At 37.9% G+C, this 14,087-nt stretch overlaps 1 protein-coding gene across 2 annotated transcripts in view; it reads right to left on the bottom strand.

Annotated features, from left to right (window-relative positions):
• LOC143041015 (alpha-1-inhibitor 3-like) overlaps positions 1-14,087 on the bottom strand; it is a 76,607-nt gene that overhangs the window by 25,796 nt on the left and 36,724 nt on the right. For both annotated transcript variants that reach the window (XM_076212587.1, XM_076212576.1), the window contains 3 exons: positions 4,351-4,579; positions 1,150-1,391; positions 879-961 (listed from right to left, as the gene is read on the bottom strand). In XM_076212587.1, coding sequence (XP_076068702.1) covers positions 879-961; positions 1,150-1,391; positions 4,351-4,579 — 554 coding nt within the window. The remainder of the gene's footprint in view (positions 1-878; positions 962-1,149; positions 1,392-4,350; positions 4,580-14,087) is intronic.

A 14,087-nucleotide genomic window follows, 5' to 3' on the forward strand; every position in this document is an offset into this window, starting at 1 on the left:
ATGATGCTGTGATGCATGGAAGGGAGTGGATGGGGGATGGGGGTGAAGGAGTACAAGCCAATGATATTTTGATGCAGCCCCAAAGGGATTTCTCCTCCTCTTCTCTCTTTCTGCATGAGAGGATGGAGAGGGGGGTTGCCAATTAAATGAAGCAGCCTTGCTGTGGATGTGCTGTATTTTGCTACATTGCTTCTGACCCAGGGCAGTGGGTGAGATGCAGGGGTGACCCGTCATCCGGGAGGAGCCAAGGTAAGAAGGAGGGGTGTGGAATAGGAGTGGAGTATGTGGGGATGCAATTGGGAGTGGATTTTATGCCTTTGTTTTTGGCTACCTCCCTTGTAAGGGGGAAAAAGCCATTGGTATCTGTATACATATATGTGCTAAAAGCATTGGGTCTCCCCACTTTGAAAGATCAAAGAGAAAGAGGTGAGACCTACTGATGAAGGAGAGGAGGATTTTAAGAGGTAATGGAAAAAATCAAGGAAGACTACATGACAAAACGATGTGATGAAATACATTTTCCATATAGGTGCATAAATACGTGGAATAACTTAGATGATATAGGCTAAGCTGGAACAATAGATGAATTAAAGTCTAAATATGATAATTAGAAATCAGAGATATAGAATAAATTGGAACTGTGCATCAATTTGAGAGTAATAGACTGGACTCAATGAGTATTGCTCCTTTCCTGTATACTATGAGGTAAATGCACACACACTGGATACTGAAGGTACAAAACTCAGTATATCATAGTATTAAGTACCACGTAGGAAGCCAATCTTAACTGTATTTGAACTTTGGTAAACAAAAAACTACAATTAGAGCTAAAAATAACATAAATCAATTCCACTCTATGAGGACAAGAGGAAACTGACCTTTGGTGCATATATATTTAGTCCATGTCTTTTCCTGTGGAAAGCCCTCAGCCTCTACCAAGATAGGCTTTACCAGTGCGTCTCTGTCAAAAAAGCCCACACCGATACATTAAAATTTTCCTTCAAATGATTGTTCAATTCATGCAGGGAATAGGACTAAAATATAAATCTCATCAACACATTATTTGTACAATTTGTGTAATACACTCTACTTACACTAATTCCATACTAATCTGGTCAACTATTCCTCAATTTTATTCACAGTACTTACCTCTTTGATATATCTGTAGGACCACATTCTCCAACATATGAGTCATCAACAAATGCTGACACTGTGATGTTAACATCTCCAATCTCAGTTGGCCGAATCCTAACTGTGTGGGTCACCTTATCCTGAGCAGTCACACAAGCACTTCGTTCACCAAAGGCATGACTTTCTTCATTTAATGGTAGACCTTCACCTTCCAATGGCAAAATCTCATACTCTGGGCTTGAATGCAGGACAATTTTAACCTGGTGTTGAAGAATTACATAATTTTTTCACTCTGGATTGCACTTGGTCCCACCTTCATCTACTTTCATAGATACTATGGATGCTACTAAAACAGAGAGCTGTTATTTCAATGTTACTTCGTGGTTTAATCAATTTCACATCCACTCCTCCATTTACCAATACATGACCCCAAATTTCTGAAGTTCTCCACTTCTTCAAACATATTACCTTTCATGCTCATGTCATTCCTGCTAACATAAACATGGTGCATGTATACCCCAAGACAAAAGCTTGGAATGAAGCTGAATATCATGAAATGTTGCTGGACAACTCTCCTCCTAAAGAAAACAATTGAATAAAGTAACAATATACTGTAGAGAGGTATTTCTCTCAGTCATCTCTTTTTTCCACATGAGGAAACAGAGGAAGGGGGTTGCTGATTGATAGAAGCAGCCTTGCTGTGGATGTATTGCGTTTTGCTACATTACTTCTGAACCAGGCAGCAGGTAGGAGACTGTAATGACCCTTCATCCACAAGGAGCTAAGATGAGAGGGAAACAAGGATAGTGGATGGGAGTGGTGCATGCCTTTGACTTTGCTACCTACTTTATACAGGGGAAGAAACCCTTGATATACAGATAGCTTCTCAGAATGAATCTCTTGCTAACATTTTGGATGGTAGTTACTACATCTTCCACTGTTCCATCTGGGGATAGGGTCTCTATATCAAAGGTAAACTTTTTCTCTAAAGCTCCTGTGTACACTTACCTTTTTTTCTAATTCTCTTTATTCTATTTCTTTTCTATTTTTGATCCATTTATTTATATATTTATTATTTTCTTAATTCTTGAATATTCTCTTTCATGTGGCTTGCATCTTTCCTTCTAGTTCAATGGCAATCTTTATTGAGCAATGATCTGATGTCAATTGTGTATGGTTTCCAAATTCCCTGCCTTCTATGTTGCAGGACTAACCCAATCAGGTACTCATCATTGGTCCCTTGCCTTTGCTATCAATCTACCTCCCATTTGACCGAATTCCAAAATTTTATATTTCTTTGTATTGAAATTTATTATCATTTAGGTCTTCCTGTAGCTATTTATACTCCCTCTTTACTGTTCATTTTATAATCTATGGATCATCTGCAAGTGAGTTTGCATAGCTACCTATTCCATTCACCATATCATTATTATACAGTAGAAACACTACAGGTGCCATAACAAAGCCCTGTGGTACTACAGTAGTCACCTCTTTTCAGTCCATCTTAAGCTGTACCTTGTTAGAGGCCTTTTCCAAATCCAGTAAAATATGATCTACCCAACATACTCTCATACAGCACATCAACCACATCAATTCAGATAGGCCCCACCACAGAACACTTCTTATGACATTAGATGTTAGTAAAGCTTTTGATGCTATCCCCCGACACAACCTAACAAATAAAATATATAACACAGACATGTACAATAACACCAAAAGATGGCTGGCCAATTATCTGGCAGGTAGGAATGCTTACGTGTCATTTAATGGCCAATCATCGCACATGAGAAACATTAAGAATGGAGTACCACAGGGCTCAGTTCTATCCCCCACACTCTTTAATCTATACATGCATGACTTACACACACCAGACACCTCAGAAATACAAATCTCTTCCTACGCAGACGACATAACAATCACATGCACACATCGTAACACAAAGCTGCAGAAATAATCCAGCCATACCTTGATACACTCAACACATGGTTCATCACTAACAGACTCAAAATAGCGCCAACTAAATCTACAGCAACACTTCTCACCAACTGGAAAAAAGAACACAAATACATACCTCATCTCTACATCAACAACACTCTGATACCACACACAAACACACCGAAAATTCTTGGTGTAACATACGATACATCCATGTCTTTCAAACACATCACAAACATAAAAAACAAATGCACACCTAGACTTAACGCACTTAAGTCAATCACTGGAACAACATTTGGACAAAACAAAGAAACTAATATAACAATATACAAACAATGCATACGCTCAGTGATGAATTATGCGAGTCCTGCATGGGCTCCCAATCTCAGTGAGACACACCACAACACCCTTCAGATCATACAAAACAAAGCCCTAAAAACAATTACAGGCTGCACAAATACAACACCTACAGACCATTTACACCATGAAACAAAAGTCCTCAAAGTCAAGGACCACCTCGACATGAGAGGCACACAAACACTTGCTGCAGCCACCACAAACACATCACACCCACTACACTACATAGCAGTACACCCACACACACCAAGAAACATTAAAACAACACCCAAAGACCTTTATCACACACAGATACTCTCTTTTCTTCCTCCACAACCACCAAATACCAGCCTCCGGAAACATATTCATAATCACATCACTCACCGCTCCATTAACACACTGAAAGACAACACACTGCTGCATGCTAGACCCCCTGATATCCACCCTTCTGAATCCTCTCTCCCATGAAAGGACAGAGTCCACCTGGCCAGACTGCGGTGCGGCCACCACTTCTAAGCTACCAGAAGAGGCTGGATGACCGCATTGTGAACAGCTGCCCAGGATGTAACACTTCACCCCATACCATACAACACATAATGGAAGACTGCATTATACACAATCATGCATGCAAACAACACAACATACACTCTATAAAAGATTTGTGGGAAAACCCAGTTTCGGCTGTGGCTTTCCTTGGGGGGACGGGACTGCTCGGACAGACAGTCTAGGGAACGACAACAACAACAACAACAACCACTCAAAAACTCAGCATGTTGGTTACACAAGTCTTTCCTTTTTCAGTGTAAGAATGTCACAAGCTGAAAGTAGTAGCACAAGGGGAGCAGTAACTATTTGGTCATGAAACAAGAAACCCTGCATATATTCTCTTCCATTTACAGCAGCTTAAACAAACATTAGTTTATGGGCAACTAAAAATACAATACTTACAGGCAGACTCTGCTTCAAATAGTTGAAAACAGAGATCTTGACAGGGAGGATTTCTCCTCGTTTGACTGAAGGTGGAAGTGTAAGTTCAGCAAAGAAGGGTGTGAATGTAGTTATGGGTGCCTTAGATGAGATACCCACACCTTTCTCTTGGTGAACACACACAGTCTTGCCTACCCATTCCGTCACAGTGTCAGGCAAGGTCAAATTTTGCTTATTCACTCCAGTTTCACTGTGTTTATTTAAAAAGGCAAAAATTAGTTTGAATACCTATGAATTAAATAATAATATTTCATATTTGCTCATAGAGCAGACTCTAATAAAACAAATAATCATGAAACAAGTCATATTATTCTCATGTAATAAATGTACAAATTCATGCATCTAGCACCTTCCAGAACATTCTCTCTAAAATTATAAATAACAATAAGCTAATAAATCATGCAAGTAGGTAGCAAAAGAAAAGTATGAAGCATAAGGCAAGAAGATGACATGCATCTGACTAGCATAGAGTGGAAGTCAAGATACATCAGCATCTACATGAAATTTATTCATGTGATCCCCATACCCATTCATTATCTAGTAAGAAACAGAGTAAATTACTTTCAACAAAAAACAGTTTTATGTAATATATATATCAATATATATATGTATATAAATCCATTGTAAACCTTAATCCTAACAAACTGGATACGTTAATAAATTTTGTCTCTCCAACCATTTTTGGTTACACTGCAGTGCTACCTATGAATCAGCTATAGATCTTCTCAATGACCTCTACGTCAAACCCAAAAATTAAGTATCTATGAGACACTTATTGGCTACTGGTAGACAGCATGAAGGAGAGATGATAAATGAGTATCTACAAGAGCTTCAGCTGCTTAGCAAGGATTGTAACTTTAAGGCTGTTATTGCTTCACAGAATTGGGATGACTACATATGATTCTTTCATCAATGGTTTGCTCTCTCATACAATCAGGCAAAGACTGCTTGAAAACAAAACTTTGGACCTAAGTACGGCTGTTGACCAAGCCAGGGGACTTGATGTTGCTCAGAAGAACTCTGAGTCTTATTCTTGTTTTAATGTCTCTGGTGTAAGTACTTCTATGACACCCGATCCTGTTTACACTGATGATGGGACCTGTGCTACTGTAACATCTGAAATTGCCTATTCTGCTGAAAGGACCTGTGTTACAACCAATTCGAAGTCCCGATGCTATTTCTGTGGTGGTCCCCATCATAATCGTGGACAGTGTCCAGCTAGAAACATCACTTGTCATAAGTGTAATAAGCAGGGACACTTTGCTAAAGCGTGCCCGTCTACTATGTTCTCTACTTGGCATCCACTCAGTCATCTACACTGGCAGTCATCTCTGCTTCTTCCCTGGGACTACTATGGTGAGCAACTGTGTATGTTTTGGTTGGTAATAATTAAGCAACCACTCTTATCGACACAGGGAGCTCTGAATCTTTCATCTCACATAGCTATGCCATGAAACATAAGTTGAAGGTTGTCCCAGTGACTGGAAGAATATCTATGGCCTCTTCATCATTCACATCTCCTGTGAAGGGATGCTGCACGATTAACATCAATTTGAAAGGCGAGTGCTCCTACAATACGAGGCTCTCTGTGCTGCCAGACTTGTGTTGTGATGTCATTTTTGGTCAAGACTTTGAGCCAGCACTCTAGTGTTACTGTGGACTTTGGCAGATCCAAAAAAAGATCTAAAGATCTCCAACCCTGCCACTTGCAGTGTACCATCTGCTTTGGTGGATACACCTCATCTATTTTCAAGTCTTGCTCCTTATTACAAACCCATTACAACAAAATCTTGGAGGTGTGGGGATGATAAGAAGTTCATAAGGTCTGAAATTAACAAGATGCTACATGGTGTTACTGAGGAGAGTACATCTCTATTGAGGGTGCAACTCCCTGTTGTGTTGAATGAATGCCACCGAAAGAGATTGGTTGTTGATTATGGACAAACTGTTAATGAATTTACTCATTTCAATGCATACCCTCTTCCAAGAATAGATGACCTTGTCACAGAACTGCCTCATTACAAGTACTATAGTTCACTGGACCTGAAAAGTGCTTATCACCAAATACCTATATGGGAAGAGGACAAGCAATATAATGCATTTGAAGCAAATGGCAAGCTATACCAGTTCCACAGAGTATGAATGGTGTTGCTTGCTTACAGAGGACTATTGACATCATCATCAACATGATCTACATGGAACTTAAGTTTATGTGGACAATATAGTTGTGGCAGGGAAGACCTAGCTGGAACATGAAAAGAACTTGGTGAAGTTTCAAGAAGCTACCCAGTTTCACAACCTTACCTTCAACAAGACTAATTCTACCATTTCTACAAAATCTATAGATTTTCTTGGTTACACAATAAGCCATGGCTCTCTCAAATCAGATTCTGAACATTTATGTCCATTAAAGGCAGCATTAATTGTGGCAAAGGCCGAGGGGATGGTAGTTCGAATCCTGCCACCAGCAAAGTTGAACCAACGGCATGATTCATTAAATTCCACGCTACAGAGTCCTCTGTAAGGGGTGCCATCCTAGCCTTCCTATGGGAGGAGTTTGTGATGTTAATCCAAACCAATCCCTAAAGATTGTTCTTCCTTACGCTATGTTATTGGTACGTTTTCCTATTATTCACGGTGGGTTTCTCAATTCTCTGACAAGATCAGACCTCTTATTACCACTGACACTTTTCCTTTGTGTCTAGAAGCCCTGAAAGCCATCAATGATCTCAATGAAGAGATTGGGAAGGCTGTTGTACACCAATTTGATGAAATTAGCCTTTTGATAGTTGAAAGTGATTAATCTGATACAGCCATTGCTGCTATTCTGAATCAGGCAGGCCATCCAGTTGCCTTCTTTTCTTGCACTCTCACACCTATTGAATGCAAACACACTGCAGTAGAAAAGAAGGCATGTGCAATTGTGGAATCTGTAAATAGGTGCTTTCACTACTTGACAGGATGATGTTTTACCTTAGTTATGGACCAACAGGCTGTCAGTTTTATGTTCCATACAAATCAACTTGGAAAAATCAAGAATAATCATATCTAACAATGGAGGATCAAGTTGGGATACTACAACTATGACATCATGTACTGTCCTGGTAAATACAACATTCTTGCAGACACTCCCTCACATGCTCACTGTGGAGTTACTGTCAATGAGAAACTATCCGAGCTCATTTTGTCAGAGTGAGAAATTTTCCTTATTCCGTGGAAGATACGAGGAGGTGTGTTCTGAATGCCCTCAATGTGCCCGATAGAAACCTCGGTTCTACAAACCATTCCAAACTCCCCTTATCAAGGCCACAAAGCCCTTTGAATGTCTCAGTCTAGACTTCAAGGGACCTCTACCCTCGAACTCCAGAAATCACTACATGCTGATGGTGATGGATGAGTATTCTTGTTTTCCATTTGCATTTGCCTCTCTGAACACGACTACTGGTACTATAATCCATTGTCTAAATCAGACTTTCACAATATTTGTTATGCCTTCCTACCTACATTCTGATCATGGATCCTTGTTTATGGCCAAGGATCCATGTGAATTCTTGCACAATCTAGGTATTGCCACTAGTTGAACAACACCTTATAATCCTCAAGGAAGTGGGCAGTGTAAGAGGTATAATGCTATAATCTGGAAGCACATAAGCCTTGCTCTAGCATCCAAGAACCTTCGAGAATGTCAATGGGAAACAGTGTTGCCTGATGCTCTTCATTCCATTAGATCTCTGGTCTACACAGCCACCAATACTACACCTCATGAGAGGCTCTTCTTCAACCAGTGTCTATTTCCCAGTGGTCATTCATTTCCAACCTGGTTATCTGTTCCTGGACTTGTCTTACTATGTCACATTCACACCAGTAAATATGAGCCCCTCACTGATGAGGTTCAGTTGTTAGAAGCAAATCCACAATATGCTCACACAAGATTTGCTGATGGATGCGAATTAACAATATCAGCGCATGAATTGTCTCTGACTGGTAACGTATCTTTGTATGAGAGGCAAAAGGACCTTAACATCGGTCCTTTTACAGAGAAGTTCTGTGAGGATTCTTCCTGAGCTAATTGCCAATTCATCCGAGTTAAATTCTTCTGATGCTATAGGTGATCAGAGTATATTCATCAAGGAAAGAAATATGAAGGTTGATTCACTTCCAGCCCAGGTATCTGGTGCTCCAGTTAATCTCCAACATAGGGAAGAACCCTCCGCTCCTACGAATACTGGTCCTGAACAACTGCACCCATCTATACAGGAATGCCACTAGCCTCTCAACTACATAGAGCAATGATTCATCAAAAGAGGAAATAATGTGGTGATGTGGGTTTTAAAAAACTAATTGTACTAGTTAACCTGGTTGAAATGGGTACAGTTTCTTATTCTTCCACTTTGTTTTGTTTTCAGAATGTGATGTAATTTAGCCAAATAAAGCCTAAAGAAAGGTTCTTAGTACTGTATTCTTAAAGACTACCACACACACACACACACTTCAACGAACGGACGGCTTAGAAGACGTTCTGAAGAAAATTGAAGTTTCGTGGATCCCAACGCAAAGAGAAGTGCCTATTGTATTTACAGGGTGGGGGGAAATTGCTCGTGGGGCAGTGGGAAAGTAGGGGAGGAGAAGGGGAGAGATTGCTGAGGGAAATGGAAGGAAATGAGGAAGGAGAGGACTTGGCCCAGGCAGACAGGTGAAAGGTAAACAAACGGCCCCCCGACCAACTGAGCGACGATGAAATGTCTAATAAAAATGTAAAGATTAGAAGTATAGATAAGAGCAATACAGTAGAAAGTGATGAGAATATTTTCCAGGGACTTAAAGAGGGTGGGGGGGGACACAAACCCCCCCCCCCCCCCGACTGACAAGACTAGAAGAGAAGGTCGATAAGATGATCGAGGACTTGGAGCGTAGGTTCAGTCATGTTAACAACATTGTACGGAGGGTTGAAAAATTGGAAGAACTAGAGAAGGCGAACAAAAACTTAACTAAGGAAATTGAAGAATTAAAAAAACAGTTAAAAGAAGTAAAAGAAGAGAATAAAGTCTTAAAGGAGAATAATAAGGAGAACAAGGAGGGTTGGAAAAAAATCCAAGAAAATAGCAAAGTTGCATTCACTGACATAATCAGACAGCAAATGAATGAACAAACTGAAAACTAAGTTATTAAAGTGATGAGACAGAAGGAGAATATAGTAAGAGACTTAGCAGACAGAAAGAAATGTATAATTATATTAGGAATGGAAGAGAAACATAACCCAGATAGAACCACAAGAATCAAAGAGGAAAATGAAAAAAGTAAGAAATTTACTAGAATTAGTTCAGGAAGATGAACCAGAAATAATGAAACAAATCAAAGAGAAATTCAGGCTCGGGAAATATGGTACAGACAAGACCAGACCAATTAAGATTAAATTCAGGTCACAAACTACGGCTGAGAATATCTTATCCAAAACAGGGAAACTAGCAACAAGTGAACAATATAAAAAGGTATGGATAAAAAGGGAAATGAATAAAGAGGAAAGAGAGGAAGAAAAACAGAAAAGACTTGAAGCTAAGGAAAAAACGAGATAAGAACGGAGTCAGAAAAAGAGATTCTATTGGAGAGTAGTGAATATGAAACTAAAGAAAGTCGACATACAAGAGAAAAACAAAAGGGAAACAGAGAACACAATGGAAGTGGCAGAAAACTAAGAGTGTCTTACACAAATATAGATGGATTAATAACAGGATTGAATGAGCTGAATGATTATTTGAAAGAAAAAGAACCAGACATAATGGGAATTGTAGAAACAAAATTAAAAGGTCCACTACCACCCAACAGTGTAGGACATGATGCATATAATTATTGGATTAGAAACAGAGTGAAAAAGGAAGGGGGTGGAGTTATGTTCCTGACTAAGAAGGATATAAACGTGAAGTGTGTCACATATGGAAAGAATACAGTAGAGATGATAATGATGGAAGTAGAAGACAGAGATAAGAAGAGCAGAAAGTTTGTGATAAATTATGTGCCCCCAAAAACAGCCTCATGGGAAGAAAGTGAACATAAAAGTATGTTAGAGGGCACAAAGATAACATTAAACAAGATAATGGAAGAGGGAGGAAAAATAGTTATGATGGGCGACTTTAATTGCAAAGAAATCTGCTGGGAAGAAATGACAGTAAAGGGTGGAGACGACTCATGGGGAAACGCTCTACTTGAGATGGTTACTGACCATACAATGACACAATGGATACAGGAGAACACTAGGTATAGAAATGAAGAGCCATCGAGACTAGACCTAATAATTACATCCGAACCTAGAATAGTGGACAAGATTGAATATAAAACACCAAGAAGTAAAAGTGACCACATATTGATTGAACTGGAACTTAATGAAGAAAAATATATGAAAAGAAATAAACAATATAGAAAAGGAAGAATGATGTATGAAAAAACAAACTTTGATAAAATAAGAGAATTCTTTCAAAAGGAAAACTGGGAAGAAATATACAAAGAAGAAACAACAGTAGAAGAGAAATGGAATATTTTGACAAAAATTTACAAAAAAGGAGTGGAAAAGTATGTCCCAAGACAAAAACAAGAAAAAGAATATGTAAAATGCTGGTACAACAAAAGTTGTAGGGAGTTAAAAGACAAAAGAGACAAAGCCTGGACCAGATGGAAAAAAGACAGAAGACCTGAAAAATGGAAAATATATACCTGTTATAGAAATGAATATGTACAAAAGTGCAGAGAGGAAAAGAGAAAATATGAAAAAGATATCATAGAAAAGTGTAAAGATCAACCAAAACTATTCTACAGATTTGTAAACAATAAACTGAAAAACAAACAAGACTTGGAGAAATTAAGACAAGAGGGAGTTGAATACACTGAGGAAATGGAAATGGCGGAAATTATGAACAAACATTTTAAATCAGTGTTTACAAGGGAGAACATACAACCTGAAGAGAATGAATGGAAAGAGAAAGTCCCCCCTATGGAAGAAATAGAAGTAACAAAGAATGAAATATTAACACACTTGAGTAATCTTGATGTCAGAAAATTGCATAGACCAGATGAAATAGCAAACTGGATACTGAAAGAATGCAGGAATGAACTGGCAGACAAAATACATAGCATACTAAATAGTTCCTTGAAAGAAGGAAAAGTTCCAGAAGATTGGAAAAAAGCAAATATAGTACCTATATATAAAGGAGGAAATAAAGAAGAACCTACCAACTATAGACCAGTCTCTCTAACAAGTACAATAGCAAAAATTTGTGAAAGAATTATCAAAAGTAGATGGGTAAAATATTAAGAAAAAAAACAAAGTGTTAAATCCAAGGCAATTTGGATTCAAAGACGATCATGCGTCACCAATTTAATATGTTTCTATTCAAGGCTAATAGATATAATACAAGAAAGAGATGGATGGGCGGACTGCATTTTTAGACCTAAAGAAAGCTTTTGACAAAGTACCACATAAGAAGTTGCTTAAGAAATTAGAAACTGAAGGAGGAATACTGGGCAAACTACTAAATTGGATGGAAGACTTTTTGCAAGAAAGAAAAATGAGAGTAGTGATAAGAAACCAGCACTCAAAATGGGATGAAGTAATAAGCGGTGTTCCGCAGGGAACAGTTCTGGCCCCAATAATGTTTGCTATATATATTAATGATATGGATGAAGGAATTGAAAGCTATATGAGCTTCTTTGCAGATGATGCAAAACTACTGAAAAGAGTGAAAACAGAAGATTGTGAATCACTACAGAGATCTAAATATAGTACAGGAATGGAGTAGGAAGTGGGAGATGGAATTCAATACAAAAAAGAGTAGTATAATGGAATTTGGAAAAAGCAAAAACAGAATAACAAGAGCATATAAATTGGGAGAAGAAGGAATAAAAAAAGTAGAAAATGAGAAGGACCTGGGAGTCATTGTTATGAATAATATGTCACCTGAGAAACATATAAATAAGATTTTTGGAGAAACTTATAATTTAATAAGAACAATCAAAGTTGCATTTACATACCTGGATGAAGAAATGGTGAAGAAAATCCTAATCACTCTGATAAGACCAAGATTGGAATATGCAGCAACGATATGGTCACCAAGTACAAAAAAAATGTATAAAAAAACTTGAAAGAATACAAAGAGCAATTACAAAATTGGCACCAACACTCTCAAAACTATCATATGAAGAGAGACTAGAAAAACTTGAACTACAGACACAAGAGCAAAGAAGAGAGGAGATTTGATAGCTATTTACAGAATCATGAAAGGCATAGAAATTACTGATAGAGAGAATCTGATAAAATGGGATGACAGAAATACAAGAGGACACGGAAAGAAAATAAAAAAAGACAGCTATAGAAGAGATTTGAAAAAGAACAGCTTTCCTCACAGAGTAATAGACAGTTGGAACAAGTTAGATGAGAAAGTGGTGTGTGCAAAAACAATACATGAATTTAAAAATAGTTTAGATAAAATGAGATATGAAGACGGGACCCCACGAGCATAGCTCCCCTTCCCGTAAAATACAACTAGGTACAACTAGGTAAATAAATAAGAAGTTGCTTAAGAAATTAGAAACTGAAGGAGGAATACAGGGCAAACTACTAAATTGGATGGATGACTTTTTGCAAGAAAGAAAAATGAGAGTAGTGATAAAAGACCAACACTCAAAATGGGATGAAGTAATAAGCGGTGTTCCGCAGGGAACAGTTCTAGCCCCAATAACGTTTGCTATATATATTAATGATATGGATGAAGGAATTGAAAGCTATATGAGCTTCTTTGCAGATGATGCAAAACTACTGAAAAGAGTGAAAACAGAAGAAGATTGTGAATCACTACAGAGAGATCTAAACAAAGTACAGGAATGGAGTAGGAAGTGGGAGATGGAGTTCAATACAAAAAAGTGTAGTATAATGGAATTTGGAAAAAGCAAAAACAGAATAACAAGAGCATATAAATTGGGAGAAGAAGGAATAAAAAAAGTAGAAAATGAGAAGGACCTGGGAGTCATTGTTATGAATAATATGTCACCTGAGAAACATATGAATAAGATTTTTGGAGAAACTTATAATCTAATAAGAACAATCAAAGTTGCATTTACATACCTGGATGAAGATATGGTGAAGAAAATTCTAATCACCCTGATAAGACCAAGATTGGAATATGCAGCAACGATATGGTCACCAAGTACAAAAAAATGTATAAAAAAACTTGAAAGAATACAAAGAGCAATTACAAAATTGGCACCTACACTCTCAAAACTATCATATGAAGAGAGACTAGCAAAACTTGAACTACAGACACTAGAGCAAAGAAGAGAGAGAGGAGATTTGATAGCTATTTACAGAATCATGAAAGGCATAGAAATTACTGATAGAGAGAATCTGATAAAATGGGATGACAGAAATACAAGAGGACACGGAAAGAAAATAAAAAAAGACAGCTATAGAAGAGATTTGAAAAAGAACAGCTTTCCTCACAGAGTAATAGACAGTTGGAACAAGTTAGATGAGAAAGTAGTGTGTGCAAAAACAATACATGAATTTAAAAATAGTTTAGATAAAATGAGATATGAAGACGGGACCCCACGAGCATAGCTCCCCTTCCCGTAAAATACAACTAGGTACAACTAGGTAAATACATAAGAAGTTGCTTAAGAAATTAGAAACTGAAGGAGGAATACAGGGCAAACTA

This window comes from Oratosquilla oratoria, chromosome 2 (assembly GCF_046742065.1).
Source record: "Oratosquilla oratoria isolate Oo_2021 chromosome 2, ASM4674206v1, whole genome shotgun sequence".
NCBI lineage: Eukaryota > Metazoa > Arthropoda > Malacostraca > Stomatopoda > Squillidae > Oratosquilla > Oratosquilla oratoria.